We start from the raw sequence: 14,358 nt of genomic DNA, 5'->3' as shown, positions 1-14,358 counted from the left end.
AAAGGTTGGGATTATTTGTTAATTCACATTATTTAAGGTCAGTGAAAATTGTTTTGAGGTCAGTGAAAAGTCAGGGAATTTTTGGGGTTCTAGTGAGTGGCAACCCTGATTTATGTCAAACACCAAAAATTCTTGACAGCAAAGATTCTTTCAGTCGCCGGTGATGGAGGTGGCAAAAATATCCGGACTCTGACCAAAAAGGACAACCCTGAAACAAGTTGAGAAAAAAAAATTTTCATCTCAAAAAGTTTATTCGATGATACTGCAAGAACTGAAGTCTGTTTGAACCAGGGATTAATTTAAAAATACGAGTCTTCTGAAGATTTTAAAGACTGCTTTGCTTCAAGAGTGGCTATAATAATTTTGCACTATCTTCAATTCTATAGAATTTGTAATGGTGGCTATTGAGGTTGTTGACTATTTGAATAGTATTTAGTAGTGATACTATTGGAAACACACTATTGCAATTACTATAATTGTGAAAATTTTCTCCCAGAGTGAGATGGAGAAATTCCACTAGCTGCCATTTTGAACACAGCTGAGATCCTTGTTACAAGTTTTTGCAAAACAAAAATGTTGGCGAAGTCCTGTAGTATCCACTTGTGCATTCATGAACGTGATTCATCAGGCGTAACATAATAGCTTGCCCAATAGTGTGACATGGGGCAGCCTAAGGGCCTTTTGTCACTGCACAGCCACTATTGATCAATAAGATTATGAGCTCGAGTTTTGAGGCTTAAGACCTCATCAAGTGTCACCTCATAGAAATTAAGAGCAAGTAATCTAATTGTTTTAATAGAATTATAATTCGTTTTCAATTATTTCTCTACATATGAACTAGTATTAGACGTCTGCTTTAGCGAAATCACGCATGGATTGAATTGTTATTTGAATGCTCATCAGTTCATTTGACAATTTTGATGCTTTGTGTAATGGTGAATGTCCTTCTTCTAGACTTCTCTTTAATTGAGCTTTCCAGTTAAATTTCTAAACTTCTTTGACACTTTGTAGAAATGAGAAAAAGTCGCAATTTTGTAGTCGACCTTCAGTAACTGCACACTAATGGCTGATAGTGCACGGTAGCTCAGTTAATTCTACTAATGACTGATGATATTTTTGTTGTATTTATTCACAGATGTTTAATTGACCATGGAGCAGATGTAGCAGCTGTTAATAATGAGGGGGAATTGCCTCTTGATCTTGCTGAGGAAGAAGACATGGAGGATCTTTTAACGGATGAAATTGAAAGATTAGGTAAGAGAAGTGTTCTTAGTAGGGAGCTTTAGCAAACTACGACGTCAACGTGGCGAGAACGTCACCAAACAAAAGTTTTAACAAGAAGCTCTTAGAGTTAAAAACTGTGCTGGTCACGTGACCACTCTAGGGGAGCCATGTGGGGGAAAATGCACCTCCTCCCCCCATCCCTTTTATCTGCGTCAAGCAATGTTGACTGACAAACAAAATGGTTAGAAATTGAAAACACCTTGTGTGACATTTCATGGTTGGCTAGTTCCATCCGCAATTAGATATTTTTCTTATATGCTAATACTGGCCAAATTTAATTCCCATGATCCTGATCCGTGAAACCAACAAATCGCTTATCGGGACGACAGGATTTTTCGGGCGAAAGTTTACAACAACTGTCCCTGGGTCTGCAAGATCAATTCATAACTACATCTGGCTTCACGCCAGGAACATAAGTATCCGTTAGAATTTCGACAGTATTCCCCAAATGCATAAAAACTGAAAACTGGCCCAGTGACAATGTTTCGCAGTTTCTATACTGTTAGTATTATTTTTGAACCTCTTTAACTTTGTGTGACATTTCATGGTTGACTTGTTCCAGCCCCGATTAAGAATTATTCTTACATATCTAAATAATTTTTATAGCCAATTTATTAAATTAATTTTTTTTTCATTGTCTCTGAAAAGCCCCCGTGGGGAGAGGATTTGTATTTGTAAATGCAAATTCTGGCCGAATTCCCACACACAGACAATGAAACCTCTTTTAGCACAGAGGGTATTTCCCTAGCATACCAAATGACAAAAGCGGTACAAGTCAGGGCATGTTTGTGAAGGGAAATTTTCTTCATATCTCTAAAATCCTTTCAATGACACAGGCAAAAAAAAAGTAGATTACCCTTAAAAGAGAAATACTTCTCAATAAATTTGTTAACTAAAGACCAAAGGATTCGCAAAGATTTGAAAGGTAGCAGATAATAGCTTTTAAACATTACTTGACTCGAGGTCTAGCCAATCGAAAGTCAGCACATTCTTTGACACCAACGTAATCGTATTTATTTACAGATTCTGGCCCGCTGAATTATATTTCTCTTTGAAAGCGTGGAAATTTTCTATTTTCCACGAGTCAAACGCTTCAAAAACGAATATTTCACACTTAAATTTCTTTGTTAAGACAAAAAATAAGAAAATCAAATAAATAAATAACATCGCGTGATCTGAAGCGTGACCGAGTGGAGGTCTGGGTCTACTCACCAACAAAACAAAACAAAAACAAAAAATAATAAACAACGTACAGAGCAAGAACTGCGCAGCGCAGTTAATAAGCCAAATGTGACCCTCCATATGAAAAGGGGGCTTATCGTAACAGCGTTTCAAGAGCGTTTTTGTTTGAAACGCGTTTGAAACCCGTTTCAAATGCATTTGAAATTCGTTTCAAAGTGTTTGAAACGCGTTTCAAACAGTAGGCGTTTGAAACATGGTGAAACGCGTTTGCATGTGTTTGAAACGCCATGCTTAGATTATCATTACTGTTCAAGCATAATTTATTCAAAATGTGACAACGATTTCATCAAATTATACAGTGTCTACAGTACCTGAGGAAATCAGAGAATGATGATGTTGCAGCAGCAAAACTTTTCGATTTGAGTAACATTTTCTCCTCATCAATAAATCAGCGTGATGCACACTTGTGTTAATTGCAAGAGCTTGTCTGTGAATATTGCATTGTGTACAGTTGTACAGTCTATAAAATATACTTATATCGTATGTTTAATCCACATCACTTTGTGTCTGAGGCACGTTGAAAATATGTAACGCGTACGGTAAACAAACACATTCGCTGCACGCAAACTATATCACCACATATCCTGAAGCGTGTTTCTTGCTTTTGGACCATCTTGTCGCTTGTTAATTTCCTTGTAACTTGAAAAACCAAACTGAACAACACATTTAAACTGTCCGTTCGGTTAACCGATCATTTTAACTTTCAAATCTTGACCGCCAAATAAAGTAAACAAAGTATCAGGTTTTATACAGATCGTGTGCATTGTCACGTCTCACATATCAGGTTGTTTTCTGAAGACTTGAAATATATCACATTTTATCGAGATAATTTCGGCAAATAAGCGATATATTTCACTAAACTATAGATTGTAAAACGAAAAACTTATGTATGAACAGTTTAGTTACATTTGAAACTGTTGTGTGTAAAGTTGAATAAATTCCACAATTAATCACGTGCGAACTCGTGTAACCTGATGCTTCAAACCACAAGCGGGGCGCTTTGTACGTTCAACAGCGATCATTTGAAGTTTCCGAGGTTTCATGAATGGAGAATGGCAATGCACACAGGAGAAAAGAAAACTGCAAATTTATGTTCCCTGTAAACACACTGCAATATAAATATTAGAAATTGTATCGATTGATCGATGAAAAATTTACTTTGGGATGCCAGATGCACGTTTTCGGTGAGTCGCATTCCTTCAAATGAAAATACAGTCGCCGCTGAGTACTCGAGCGGCAAATGATTTAATTTTATACTCCTGTTAGTGATAAGTAATACCAACCAGCTGGCTTTGTCACACAGCGATTCTGCAGTTAACAGTTCGAAAATTAAGACAGCTTATCAAAACTTCTGCGCTAGTGTTCAGTAAAATGAACGCTGCAATGTTATGTTATTTAGCAGCGCTCAGTAAAATGAGCGCTGCTAAATAACTGCCAAATGGCTGCCGCGGAAAATTATTTTGTGCAGTTAAATTGGAGCTAATCTACAGCTTTCGCTAAATTCTGCAGAATATCTGCCATTTGAAAGCAAAAGGGCCGCAGAAAGGCTTCCAGTCCAGTCAAAAACAAACTTTTCGCCGAGCTTCCAACACGGGTAGACGTCATATTTTGTTTCGATTTACGGTTACCGGGATGTTCTGTGAAACCGTTGCAAAAATTACCACTGGGAAACTGTCATATACAATGCTGTCTACCTCATACGTTCAGTAATAATTATGCTCAAATAATTTGGCGTTTCAAACCCTATAAAATGCGTTTTCTGCATTTGAAACGCTCTAAATTCAAAAGGTGTTTGAAACGCGTTTGAAATCTGTTTGAAACTGTTTGAAACCCGTTTCAAATGCGTTTCAAACGCTGCGTTTAAACGCGTTTGAGAGAAATTACGTTAAGCCCCCTTTTCATATGGAGGGTCACAAATAATAGCTCTGCACGTGCGTTTTAAATCCTGGTACATTTCTTGGCCGTTCTCTGCGAAACAACAACATGAAATGACCAATTTTTGCATATATTGGAGAACGTGAACAATGACAGCTAAATTTCCGTATTTCTATCTGGGAATGAACGCTTTCTTTACATATTCAGCTGGAGCTAGTTCCTAAACCAATAGATACACTGAAAACCTCTGGATAATCGCAAGATTCTAGAGTAAAATATAAATTCATTTTGCACCAGGCGTTGTCCTCGGCGTCCCAGTGGTCATTGCTAAAGCTCCATAGTTACTGCATTTGGGGGAACAAGTGCTAGTGGATGGCGACATCATTTCTCTGAGAAGGGACTTAGCCTGTGGTTTCCGTCCTGGAAGTTGCTAAGCAACATGACGTTTTTGTATGCGCAATTGCTTTCGGATACTCGTGATAGTTCACGCTAGGTTTTGATTGGATGAAATAATTCAGAAATTCTTTGAGTGCTTCAATAAAGATTTGCCAATTTTTTTTTCCATTGGACATGTCAGAGTATGTTTCTTATCAAGCCAGCCGACATGAAGTATAAACCTACAACTTCAAATGTGTACTTGAAAAACTTCAAATTTATCGAAAACTTTAATTTGATTCAGATTGAGCAGCAGTTTTTCCCAATCCAAGGTAGATTTGTTGTGTAACAAGCATATAGTGTTCTGAAGATAATTTGCCCAGGATGAAGGAAATAATTTTGCCTGCTTTGTTTTGATGGGCAAAAATAAACAAACAGCCAAAACAGAATGATCTTTTTGAAACAGGAGAGCTGCACAAATTTTCATAATTTCAGTTAAGTGTTTCTTATTCAATGTGTCTAAGTAACCTTGCCTTCCATGGGGTTTCCCAAGTGGATTGTGTAGCCCCCCCTCTGCAAATGAAACCATGAGGGAAATGCAGCTCGATTTTTGAATTTTTTTTTTTACTTTGGCTCTCTTTATAGTATTCTAAAATGAATTCAAAAGATGAAAGAGGAAACTGCATTTATAATTGACAGTGGGAACTTAATTCCCAGTACAAAGGCTGGGTGACTGCGTTTAAAGGTGGCATAAAAAAGTCCTTGTACAGATGCTGTGATTGAGTCTTACCACGACTTGACCTACCTTACCTATGAAGGATCTCAGGAGCTTTCTGTGTGCCCTGTGACCTGCATTTTCTTGGTCATTTACATGCTAATCATTACAGATCATTTGCTCTCTACGGATCATTGCAGATGAATTGCCTTTGATCTGATCTTGCTGAAGCAAATCCTTGCAGATTCTTGCCGTGAGTCAACCTACGTGACCTACAGGGGAGCTCAGGAGCTTCTAGCTGTAGGCCTGATGACCTGCATTTTAACATTTGCTTGCTGCAGATTGTTGCGGATTACTGGCCTTTGAGCAGATCTTGCTGAAGTGATTCCTTGCGTATTCTTGCCATGCGTTGCCCTAGTATGTGCCCTATGAGAGATCTCAGGAGCCTGTGGGAGAAGGCCCATGTGTAGACGTTCATTTATTTGTGTTGCCCTCTGCTCGATTTAAACCATTCTTTTCTGCTCCCACTCTCACCCTTTCAATAGGTACGCATTTGATTTGTTAAATATTTGGTTGATGAGTTTTCCTACTGATGCTATCAGTGTGACGTGCCTGGTAGTTTTTCTCAGAGTTGCCATGGATACCTTCGCATTCGCTAGAAGCATTCGTGTCTCCATCTTACCTAAGGCACAATTCCCAAGCTCATCTACTGGTTATGGTTAACCTGTGATTTTGTGTTCATCTGCAATTGTCTGCGATCAAATGAAAACCAGGTTTAAGACAAGCATCCAACTGTCATGGGCACGCAAAAAGTGTCAAAAAAGAGGAGAAGTCAAACTGTCTCCAAACTACAAGTGAAATTTGTAATGCTTGCATCTGACATATCAGAAGTCAGGTTTTGGCTTGTTAAGTAATCAGCACTCAATCAACTCCTTCATGTAAAGTGGTGGTAGTCTCACTTCGGGTTGCATTGGATGTGTGCAAATCTTTATTGACCATAATTTATGCATTGAGCAACTGCAGCTCTGCTGTGCCACCTTTTAGAACTTTTGTTTCCTTATAATAAAGTATTCTCATTTGTCTTGCGATGTAGTCACTTGTGATGTGAATCATTATGTTTCGACTGCTAATGCGTAATTTCCGACTGGTTGGTTTTCAACAGCTGTGATTGGTGCATATCGATCCTCACTGTTCCTGTGGGTTCCCTTGGCAGTTCGCTGGGTCTCACAGTTCTCCTGTTGTTGTGTTTCTTGATTATGGGCATCTATGCTTCTGGAATTACAATTCCACGATCCATGTTGATGTTGTGAGGGTGAAGTCTTATAAGGTGAATGGCCTGTTTGACCTTGTGAGTGTACCAATGAGGGCCACAATCAATAAACTTTACCTCATTCCAGTGCGGGTAGTGTCAAGTGTTGTGGACACGCCCTGAAATGGCAGGGGTCTTGGTACAGGTGAGTAGGATGCAGTTGTGCTCCTTGATTCTGTCTTGGATAGGTCTTCAAGTCTTGCCAATGTTAACTTTGCGACATTCACAGGGAAACCAAGCCGCATTCACAGGTAAAACCAAGCTGTCTTGTTCAGTTGGGTTTACAGTATCTTTTGGCTGTACTAGGTGTGATCTTAGTGTTGTTTCTGACTTGAAAACAGCACATACATCTTGTTGTTGAAGCCAGCAGCAAAATTGTTCGGACAAACCTTTGATGTAAGGTAAATACGCAATGGATTTGAACTCGGTTTTTTGGTCTGCATAATTTTCTGCAAGAAAGACAAAGGATAACCATTTGAAACAAGAGCAGATGACAGATGATTATTCTCCCTGCAAATAAGGGAGGTTTTGTTACAACGATTTGTGCGATCAAAAAGACACTAAAAAATACCATGTTTTTCTGGTCGAGGGTGGTATTTATCAGTGTGCATAGGCTTACACTGGCTGATTTGACCTTGGTGATAATCTCTGTGGCAGGGATGTTCTTAGAAGTTACTGCAAAGTTTAGTACTTTCTTTAGCAGGGCTATCTCGGTGTTGCTAAAGGACCTAAAAGATAAATTTATAGCCCAATTAGTTGTGTCAACAGACAGTGTATCGGCTTGTGACACAGCTGCCTATTTTTTGCGCATAAGTTTCTCAAACTTCTGCTTTTGTCTGTCTTTGGTGGTGTTAAGACTCACTGGGTGTTGATCTTGATCTGTTCTGGTATTCTGTTAGCCTCCTCTGTTGAGAGAGTGGATGTTATGATCTCTTCTGTGGATTCTATTTCTCCCTTTGCATTTCCTTTGACCTTCTGTGTCAGTCTGATCCTTTCCCTTAGGAATCTCATGGATGCAAGTTCAGCAACTCTGCATGTACCCTTAGTTGTAACTTGCAGTCAAAACTTGTAGATCTTTTGAGACAATGAGGTTCTTTGATGCACCTTGTTAGAAAGGTGAGATGGTTTGTGTAGCATGCAACTTGCTTGAGCGACCCTTGTGTCGACAAATCAACGGTTGGGTTGTGCGCCCATATTTTTTTCAGGTTTATGTCATGAAAAAGGTGGTAGTGGTTCAAGTATTCTTGTTTGTCTCACAATGTAGTCAAGGCCTGAAAATTGGTATATTGGTCAGAGAATCTCATAACCCAGCTCAGGCAGGCTGAGGTAACATTCCCCTGACATTGCCCTGATTTTTGTGCAGCTTACACAAAGTGTGAAATGCTGCACTAAGCGAGCAGAAGGGATGTTTGTCCAGATACGAGAACTTTCGTTCATTCTTTCGTTTACAGTGGTTAACGAGTTGGTGGTACAGTGTACAATGGTACTGTTAGCTCGCTAACAACCGTCCGTCCATCTGTATACTCTGGGGGAGCAAGAGGGGTGTCCTAAGACAAAATGTGAGTTGAATGAAATGCAAGGAAAAGCCAGTGAGAGAGAATTTTCTTCTGACATATTCTTTGCATAACCTCCTCTTAAGTTGTCTGTATTCTGTTGAATTGTGCCCAAAAAAAGTTTACAGGAAGATCTGAAATAACTGCATTGTTGAAAGGTATATTCTTTGTGCAAGTCAAATGAGGCCGTTTACCTTGGATTTGTACTTGTTTATGGCTCCACTGCTGTCAACATCAAGAAAACAAAGTGATTGTATTGAAAGGAATGAATGAATGAATGAGTTGATTTTCTTTTGTCCTGAGTTTCGGCAGTGAGTTGTTTTTAAGCGATGACGTAGTCAGAGCTTTATGTTGGGGAACAAAATTCCTTTGGATCTTTTTACGGTTACCCCAACCGAGGAGCACTGGGAACTAGAGGCATGGAAAGGAACTAACTACAGAAATAAATAAAACATGACCAGAGATCAAGTTTACACAACAAATTGCCGCGAAGGACACAAAGCAAAATACTCCCGGGAAGTTAGAAAGGACTAATACAAAAATATAAACGAAAGAGACAAACTATATTTGACGAGTTCTATGATATTCACATTCTCGTCCCCATAGCCCTTTCGTTTCTCTTAGCCGATTTGGCACGAGAAAACGGAGGGCTCTGGGGACATAGGATTTTTGAATTAATTCGAATTTTTTTGATTGGCTGTTTGGAACAATGAATTCCTAAAGGGAAGTCGAAAATGTAACGACTCTCTCATACATTCTTTTGAAACGTCGTGACTGCATACATGAAGACCAGAAGTCCTAGAATCTAGGACTGGAAATCCTGTGTCCCCAGAGCCCTTTGTTTCCTCGTGCCAAGACCCAGCCGGCTAAGAGAAACGAAAGGGCTATGGGGACGAGAATGTGATATTCAGTAAACAGACATTTCTGCAATTGGCCTGTGTAAACAGGGTTGGAAATTAGCGCTCGCCCACTTGCCCAGGCGAGTGTGAAAACAGTCGGGCGAGTACAAATCACGGATCACTCGCCCGGTTTGGCGAGTATGATTATTCAAAATAAGGGTTACCTTTTACTTTCCACTTTAAAATAATCTACACTATCTACAAGCCGATAGCTTTCCAACATTTTGAAATCTCCAACAAGGCAGACAAGGCTGTGTTTGCGTTCGCAAACAGACAAAAATGGCTTCCGTTTGGTGATTTTTACATGATGGACGTGCTTGTAGAAAGTAATACCTCTGGTCATAAATAAACTGACTCGTCCACCAAGCCGCGAAACAAGGCAAGATGGCTAATTTCCCGCCTCTTTTTCTGTACAATTTTAACACAAACTACAGAAATTAAGGAATACGTATCAAATAAAACTGCATTTCAACTTTTGAAGTAAGTGTGCTCGTGTTTTTATCGTGGAGTAAGGTCTATTTTTGTCGATTTTTCGTTGAAGAAATGAATTTCAGTCTGCATCGCGATCGACCACCACAGTAGCAAAGCGTGATAAAACATGATTAAAAATTTAAGTTGTACATTTTATAAGTGGGCGGAGGGGGACTAAATTTTCTCTTTAGGATCCTGGGCGAGTGAAAACTGATCTGGGCGAGTGCAATTTGAAGGTCACTCGCCCAGATGGCGAGTGCTCCGAAATTTTAGTTTCCAACCCTGTGTAAACAAGTACAAGACTGCATTTGACCTTGGTCACTCGAGAAGTATCATGCATCGTATATCAGGCTTATACCAGATGTCACGCTATAAGCTAAGATAACGCAACCTTTGTTGAAAAAACATTCAATACAAAAGTTGCATTCTACTTTTATTATAATACATTATTTTTTGACAAAATTTCCTGTTTATTATTTAAGACCCACATTGCATGCCATTTATTTTTTTGAGTGATGGGCTACTGCACAATTAATATTTTGGCTGCTTATTTACCAGAATTGAAACATTGTGAAGTCCAGTAAAAAAAATAAAAAACTGGGCAGTTCCACTTGCAGGCTTGCCACAATCTATATATTATTTTATTTGTAAGGGGGCAAATGGGCTTGTGACTCAATGATGCCTCCCCTGGTTTTGGCCTCTGGGACAAATAACCTGGTGCGATAATCTCACAGTGGTGAAAATTTTAGGAAAAAGTCAATGTCAGAAGATTTTCGCACAAACATCCTTTATTTTAAAAATGGTCCTGTAATAAGGTGGTTGATTTATGATTGAAAATAAAAAATGTTACTCTGGTTTAAAAAATGTTGAGAATATTCGTAAAATTTCATAAAAGTGGGACTTTTATAAAAATTTAAGAATATTTTTAACATCTTTAAACCAGAGTTACTTTTTTTTACTTTCAGTCATGTCTTTTACTATAGCCAATGAAGTGCTGTTCATCTTCCTTTTTTAGGCTCACTCTGTGTTTAATTGTTTATTTTGTACTCCATGAAGATCACTGATTAACAAAAGTTCTTTTTTTCTTTCAGGAATTGATGTAGAATCAGCAAGAAGTATAGAAGAGAGAATAATGTTAGAAGATGCCCAGAGTTGGACGAATGGTAGAACAATAAATGAAAGTAAAGATAGATCAGGTATGGTTCAAACACTATTTTCTTGTTCAAGTTCATAACAGTTGCTTGCTGTGAGTGAAAGGTTGCAATTTCACTACAATTTCCCGCTATTTTTATTTTGTTGATAAAACTTCAAGTAATAAATGTGTACATGATTGCCCATTGTTTTTGTTTCTTGAACTAACTGTACATTGCGACACTCAAGATCAATGTGGCTTATGGTTTGGACCCCATTTTAAGCTTACTATGAAAGCTTTATAAGCCCGTCCACAATCTAGAACTTCAATTTGTCACTACCCCCTCCACTGTTACCCCCCTGATTCACTCCCACAAGAGAACGCCATAATTTTTTAAACTATATGTTGAAAGAGTTACCTCTCTCTAACACACTTGTTTCTTATAGATGCAAATTGAAAACATAAAATAGAAATAAACCGAGTGTCCTTATAGAGAAGGTTTTGATATATTTAGTATTAAACTTTGCTTCTCCAAAACAAAGTGTTAGTTTGACGGAGGAGAAGCTCTCCAAAAAGGTGCAAGGGGAGGACAATCTAATCCTTGGGCTTTTGGATAGTCTAAATCACTGCTTGACTTTTGTGCCAAATGATCCCAAAAATAGCACTGGAATCCTGTTCGCATTAGTTCTTTCATGCCTTATGTATACAGTTATTTTATACAAATAGATGCAAAATTAATAGTGTATTTTGTGACAAATGTTATCTTTTTAGGTGCAACTGCATTACATGTTGCTGCATCAAAAGGTTATTTACAAGTTATTAGGTAAGTATTTGCTGCTCTTTTTGACATGGAAGCTTCCACTGATAATGAAACCACAATTAATTATTAATAAAACTTAATTTAACTCTAATATTCAGTCACTGGATTTTGCTCCTGTTTAGCTGTTTGTGACTAGATTTAAGTTTCCCTTCCGTAATTAATTTTGTGTGAATAACACAGTGTTACTTAAAGGCACAGTGGTATAATGGACTGGACTCCTGATCAGCCAACTAGGTTCCAGTCCTGGCTGGGGTCATTGTGTTGTATTCTTTGGCAAAATACTTTTCTCTCATAGTGTCTCTCTCCACCCCGGTGTATAAATGGGTACTGATAAACAGTTAACTTAACTTGACAACTTGTTTGGGGTACTGTATTTATCGGATATAAGGCCCCTGGTTTTTTAGAGAAAAGTCTGTTTTTTTTTTTGCGGGAAGTTCATTCCAAAATTGAGGTAAGGATAAATTCTGTAAGGATAACTGTCCTTAAATTGATCACCGAGTGTTTTTGGAGAATTTTCAATTTGGAAAACAAATTTGCCAAGTTTGTGGTGCGTCTTATAACTGAGTGTGCCTTATAACCGAATAAATACGGTAATCTGAAATGGACTAGCATGCTATCCAGGGGGAGAAGGAAAGCCAATAGTCGCTCTATGTCATAGAAATTAGGATAAGCAGTGGCAGTGTTGTCCACTTTGGACCAAACTGCCACTACCTTTCTGCTAAAATAAATCAGGTTGTTTTGAAATGTGCATAAATAAATAGTGAATGCTGTATTTTGTGGAGAAAATTAAGAAATCAAAACATCATTTTCATTACTGGCCCGAGATGGGGTGGCAAATTTGTGCATTTTCTTGGTCTTAGACGGGGTAGGATTCATAGACCTTCCCCGGAACATGAAGTTGCCTGACAGGAAAATTTACTTGTCCCAGACAACTGACAGCTCTTTTTTCAAGCCTTGATGAACTCCTGTCATATTGTACCTGTCAATATGACCCGCAGTTTAAATCATGTAAACATATTCACTTCTATGTTCATCTTTAAGGAGTATATCACAAAAGTGACCAGCTCCCAGTTAGCGTGATAACCCAGTTGGTAGAGCACTGTGCCAGTATCGCAGAAGTTATGGGTTCAAATTTCATCTGGTTTTCTTTTTGCAACTGCTAAGTTGTGTGCAATACTACAGTGGTCTTTAATGTATTAAAACAATTTTAAATGAAGAAAGAAAAGAAAGAAACAAGGCGAGGGGAATTAGCCTGCATCATTTAGGCAGATCCTCTGTATCAGTTTTTACTTCTGGGTAAAGAGATGCACTGAGAGTACAACTATAAACATCTTACTCAAAAACAAAACACTCTTGTTGAACAGAAGGTTAAAGGTTAAGTCAGTATTCTAGCCAAATTGCCCATACATCCAGCACATGAGTTGTTCCTGTGGGAATATTTCTGCTCCCCCTGGGTGGGATGCTAATCCGTCGCAGGTTAACCCCTGGCGTTAATTTGTGTTAGTAGTGTCTTGCCCAAGAAGATGGCAAAATAACCCTGGCAAGGGCTTGAACGCAGACTGCTTGAATCCAAGTCTGGCACACTTGCCATTAGGCCATGGTGCCTCTCTTGTTTAACACAGAAATAACTGACAACTGTTACTAGATCTTATGAGAATCCTTGAAAATGTGATTGATCTGTTTTTCCATAGTCTTTTACTTCAACTTGGTGTTGATATCAATGCTAAAGACAATGATGGCTGGACGCCATTACATGCAGCAGTTCACTGGGGGCAGAATGATGCCTGTGAAGTACTAGCTGATCATGGAGCTAACTTTAGTGCCAGGAATAGAATGGTAACTCTACCTAGACTCTTGAATCAATTAATGAACTGCCAGCTTGAGCTAGGGCAAAGTTCTACTAAGCCAGGGTTGCCACAGGTCAGGAAATGGTCAGGGAGAGATAAAATTCTTCAAAGTCAGGTATAGACAGGGAATTTTATTTTGAGTCAGGGAAAATTGGCATAATTATTGAAGAGAAGTCAGGGAAAATTGAAATTATATCACCGCTGATGGTAGTACCATTGAAGGCTAGAAGAAATATTTCAGGTCAATGTGATCTCATCTATGTTTTCCTTCCGAAATGGAGGCTGTCCAGATGCTTCAATTATATCTGACATTTTTTGGTCCGGTAGTTTGATTTTTATCAGGGAAAAGTCAGGGAATTTTGAAAACTGATGTCTGTGGCAACCATGTAAGCTATACTAAGTCATTTGTTGGACAATCAGTCAACTAGGCAATGGTTATGACATCTTCGTAGAGGATTCGCTATACTAACATGCTTGCTTTGTGCACATATAATTGCTGCAAACAAAGTGTAGACGCTACTGGTCTCTGGAAGATACAATGGCCCTTCCATAAATTTCAAAACTTGGAATGGTTTTCAAGTGCATCATAGTTCTTACCAACATTTTGTTTCTAGGGCTCTACACCTATTGACCTAGCAGAACCAGACATGGTTAAAATGCTTGAAGAGCTCAAGAAAAGGCAAAATGATAAACCGAAGATCAATGCAGTGAGTACAGTGAACATGTTTTAGTTGTCATGGCCTTGATATTCCTTAGGTTGCCTTTCTTTCTGTATACCAAGCCTGCCCTGAACTAAACTTATGCTCTTACTGAGTCCTCCATTTCACTGTCCTTCC

General features: G+C 38.6%; 1 protein-coding gene across 1 annotated transcript; it reads left to right on the top strand.

Annotated features, from left to right (window-relative positions):
* Nucleotides 1–1,135: 1,135 nt before the first annotated feature.
* LOC144639970 (protein phosphatase 1 regulatory subunit 12A-like) lies at nucleotides 1,136–14,347 on the top strand (the record flags this gene model as incomplete). The annotated part of the gene is made up of 5 exons (XM_078499229.1): nucleotides 1,136–1,254; nucleotides 10,815–10,919; nucleotides 11,627–11,678; nucleotides 13,367–13,511; nucleotides 14,137–14,347. Coding segments are annotated over 5 exons (538 nt in total), but the record flags the coding sequence as incomplete, so codon positions are not given.
* Nucleotides 14,348–14,358: the final 11 nt, after the last annotated feature.

Source organism: Oculina patagonica, unplaced genomic scaffold (assembly GCF_052425735.1).
Source record: "Oculina patagonica isolate OP01 unplaced genomic scaffold, crgOcupat unplaced157, whole genome shotgun sequence".
In the NCBI taxonomy this organism is placed as follows: domain Eukaryota; kingdom Metazoa; phylum Cnidaria; class Anthozoa; order Scleractinia; family Oculinidae; genus Oculina; species Oculina patagonica.
This window is presented reverse-complemented; position numbering and strand designations above follow the sequence as displayed.